The sequence below is a fragment of the Scyliorhinus canicula genome, chromosome 6 (assembly GCF_902713615.1).
Source record: "Scyliorhinus canicula chromosome 6, sScyCan1.1, whole genome shotgun sequence".
Lineage (NCBI taxonomy): Eukaryota > Metazoa > Chordata > Chondrichthyes > Carcharhiniformes > Scyliorhinidae > Scyliorhinus > Scyliorhinus canicula.
The window spans coordinates 67,744,025-67,748,039 of NC_052151.1; the positions used below are offsets into that span (position 1 = coordinate 67,744,025).

At 50.5% G+C, this 4,015-nt stretch overlaps 1 protein-coding gene across 1 annotated transcript; it reads right to left on the bottom strand.

The window, feature by feature from the left end:
- Window positions 1–1,971: 1,971 nt before the first annotated feature.
- On the bottom strand, window positions 1,972–2,770 carry LOC119967215 (60S ribosomal protein L9-like). Its single transcript, XM_038799445.1, has one exon. The coding sequence runs from the start codon at window positions 2,727–2,729 to the stop codon at window positions 2,151–2,153; it is 579 nt and encodes a 192-aa protein (XP_038655373.1). The 5' UTR covers window positions 2,730–2,770; the 3' UTR covers window positions 1,972–2,150.
- Window positions 2,771–4,015: the final 1,245 nt, after the last annotated feature.

Sequence of the window (4,015 nt, forward strand, 5' to 3'; positions counted from 1 at the left end):
CAATTGGCAGGGTGTTTCTCCACAGCCACGGTGGCGAGATTACGGCCTGTATTTAACGGCACTTTGTGCCAGAAATGAGCTTCTCGCTATTACTGGCTGTCTCGCCATCTGATTCGCCTAACTTGCGCCTCAGCGTTTCGCTGTGAACAAGGAGGAGCAGCTTTTAAACGCTCCCTCACCATTTACTCCCAGCCAACACACAAGCATGGCAGCACGAAGATCTGCTCCTCGCTTTAGTGATGTCGACCCGGCCAGGCTTCTCCACTCCGTTGATGCGAGATGGGACATCCTGTTCCCCCGAGGGGGTCAGAGCACCAGCAGCAGGGTTTCCCCCCCCCCCCCCCCCCACCCCCACCCCCACCCCCCACCACCCCACAGATCACTGGCTGACACATCACAGTCTCCCGCACATCCGATCCTCATGCATGCTCCTCAGAACCCACTGGCACCCACCAGCACAATCCCTTCATGTCCTGGTGTGGTGCCCACACATGCCACCTGATATAGACCCCACTGACCCATAAACATGCAGCTCACAATGCCCTCCTTGTCCCCGCAGTAAATAGCCCATACTAAGTGGGAAAGGGCCAAGACAGGGACGGAGTATCAGAGATTCAAACCCTCACCCCCTATGAGGAACAGGCCCTGGAAATTGCAGGGTTGACAGAGGGGAGAGCAGTCACCAACAAAAAGATTGACCTGCTCTACAGAGATGCGGACCCACTGCCCCTTCACCCAGATGACCTGTCTCAAGAAGGTTGTCCATGTCAGACAAAATTATCCTTCCCTCTCACTCACATGTACATTGCCTTGCATGATCTCCATCTGATGGCCCATCCTGAGTCATTCCCCCCCAACCCCCGCCATCCAAGAGACCACCTTAGAAGAGCTATTACCCGCCACTTTCCACCAGCCCAGAGACACAGAACTCGTGGGTGACAATAGAGGACAGGCATCTGATGAGCACCACACATTTTCAGATTCACATGGAGGCAGGAACATCCAAAGGAGACAGCAGTTGGAGGTCTGCTGGATCCTAGGACCCAGTTGGACCCCTGTCAGACGGCGAGCCTCTGGACAGGTTTGTCCCCGAGCTGATGCAGATGATATGACACAGCCGTGGCATTCAGGAGGGAATGTCAGCGGCATTCCAGAAACAGCATCGACTATTTAAGGAGTCCCACAGGCTACTGGTGCAGGAGGTGAGCCAGCAATGCATGGCACTGAGGCCAACACGGCTAGGGTGACGACCGCAGTGGGAATCCTGGAGTACAATGGCTGCGTGTTGAGTGGTGGTGCCCAAGGCATGGCTCAGTCTGTGATGACCATGATTAAGGGCCTCAACACATGTCCTAGTAGCTGAGCGACGTGTCCCAGACACAGGTGGACATTGCTGAGGCACTGCAGAGCCTCGGCCTATTGCCAAGGGCATCGCCGTGTCACCCTGTTCTGCTCTCTAGCCTTGAGATGTTCCGGTGTCAAGAGGGGCGGGGGACAATTTGGAAGAACTGGAGACCGTCATTGTCTCCTTGGTGGCAAGCCCCAGCTTGGCTGACATTTCCTCCTCCCTGATGGTGCCTGTGGGGCCTGGGGTCCACCATGGGATGGAGGGACAGCGGGAGTGAGCTCCATAATTTTCTGGGCCTCCGATATGCATGACTGGGGACACACCCAGACATAGCAGTGGACCACAAAGGACCAATAAGAGAGAGGATCACTGATTGGGCACGGTGGAGGGGAGGGGGAGGCACAATCTTTAGCTCAGGGAAATAGAAATGTTCACAAGTAAAACATTTCACATCTTTTTTTTTATTCGTTCATGGGACGTGTGTATCGCAGGCTGTACCAGCATTTATTGCCCATCCATAATTGCCCTTGAGGGGCAGTTGACTCAACCACATTGCTGTTGGTATGGAGTCACATATAGGCCAGACCAGGTAAGGATGGCAGATTTCCTTCCCTTTTTTTTTCTTTTTTCAGTCCATAAAATTTATTCAATGATTTCTATTTGAAAGAGCCGAAAGTTATTCAGTGAACTGTGGAACAACAGTGGACTTTTCGCTCACATAGATGCCATCCAGAAATTTATGAATATCCTTCTTTTTCACTGTTGTTGTTTGTTGAATGAGAGTAGCTTTAATCCATTATGTCTATGATGTGGAATCAACAACTGCACCCTTCTCAGAGACATAAATACCATCCAAGAACTTTCGGATATCCTTGTTTTTGACTGTTGTTGCCTGTTGGATCAGGGCAGCAGAGTTTGACACAAGTTCAATGTCGTTTCCCTCAAGGACAAGTGCATCTTTCATGGCCTGGGATACTATACATGAAACACCTGGCTTCATACGGACTCTACGAATATACTTTTCTCCCAGGAAGTTACGGATTTCTACCAGAGATCCAGTTTCCTGAACGACCACATTAATGGGGAAATGGGCATACACTGATCTCATCTTGTAACGGAAACCTACTGTGATGCCCTTGATCATGTTCTGTACGTGACTGCAGATTGTCCGCACCGTGGCCAACTCTTTTCTGTTACCCCACCATTTGTCAACTCGAAGCTTCTTTTTCTTGGTGCCAAGAAGGCTGAGTTCCAGGTTGATGTGGTTAAATTCCCTGGGCAATGTTCCTCGAGGCCCCTTTACAATGACAGTGCGGCCTTTCAAAGTCACCTCAACACGGTCAGGAATGTCAACAATCTGGTTGCTGAGAATGGTCTTCATTCTCGCTTAAGATGGAGGAAAGCGCAGATTTCCTTCCCTAAAGGACATTAGTGAACCAGATGTTTTTTTACGACTATCAACAATGGTTTCATGGTCACCTTTAGATTTTTAATTCCAGATCTTTATTGAATTCAATTTTCACCATCTGCAGTCGCGGGATTTGAATCTGGGTCCACAGAGCATTACTCTGGGTCTCTGGCTTACTAGTCCAGTGACAAAACCACTACGCCACCACCTCTGCCTAAAACAAATGAAGCCTCCGTCATGTTGGGCGGCACGATAGCACAGTGGTTAGCACTGTAACTTCACAGCACCAGGGTCCCAGGTTAGATTCCCAGCTTGGGTCACTGTCTGTGCAGAGTCTGCCCGTTCTCCCTGTGTCTGCGTGGGTTTCCTCCGGGTGCTCTGGTTTCTTCCCACAAGTCACCAAAAGACGTGTTTGTTAGATGAATTGGACATTCTAAATTCTCCCTCGGTGTACCTGAACAGGCGCCGGAATGTGGCGACTAGGGGCTTTTCACAGTAACTTCATTGCACTGTTAATGTAAGCCTACTTGTGACAATAATAAAGATGATTATCAAAATTATTAATCTTCACAGTAGTCCAGCCTGCACCTCCTCCCTCTGTTGCTCTCTGCTCCCCTCATCCCTCGGATCAAATGTCCCTGATGCAGATCCCATTCAGAGGATGGATGTGAACATGCTCTCAGCAGAAAAACAGGAGTCAAACAATGACATAAACTGAGGAACACCAGAGCTAACCTCACAGCGAGTAATCATCACTCTCCAGCCTTGTATATTGACCTGCTGACAATGCTGACACAGGCCCATTACCCTGGGGTGATGTTACACAAATCCTGGGAGGGTGGAAAAGAGCAGTCGGGGAGGGGGGGGGGGGAGGGGGGGGGGGGCTGGGGCAGCTGTAGAAGGGTTGGGGAATGGGGGAGAGATAGATAGAGATAGAGAAATACAGCACAGAACAGGCCCTTCGGCCCACGATGTTGCGCCGAACTTTTGTCCTAGGTTAATCATAGAATTTTGGACAATTTGTCATGGCCAATCCACCCAACCTGCACATCTTTGGACTGTGGGAGGAAACCGGAGTACCCGGAGGAAACCCACGCAGTCACGGGGAGGATGTGCAGACTCCACACAGACAGTGACCCAAGTCGAAATCGAACTTGGGACCCTGGAGCTGTGAAGCAATTGTGCTATCCACAATGCTACCGTGCTGCCCTTAAGAAGTTAACCTACACTCCCTTATTCTACCCTAATCCAAGTACCTA

What these genes read in the sequence shown, in the direction of transcription:
- LOC119967215 (XM_038799445.1), bottom strand. Translation starts at nt 2,729, where the DNA reads ATGAAGACCATTCTCAGCAACCAGATTGTTGACATTCCTGACCGTGTT.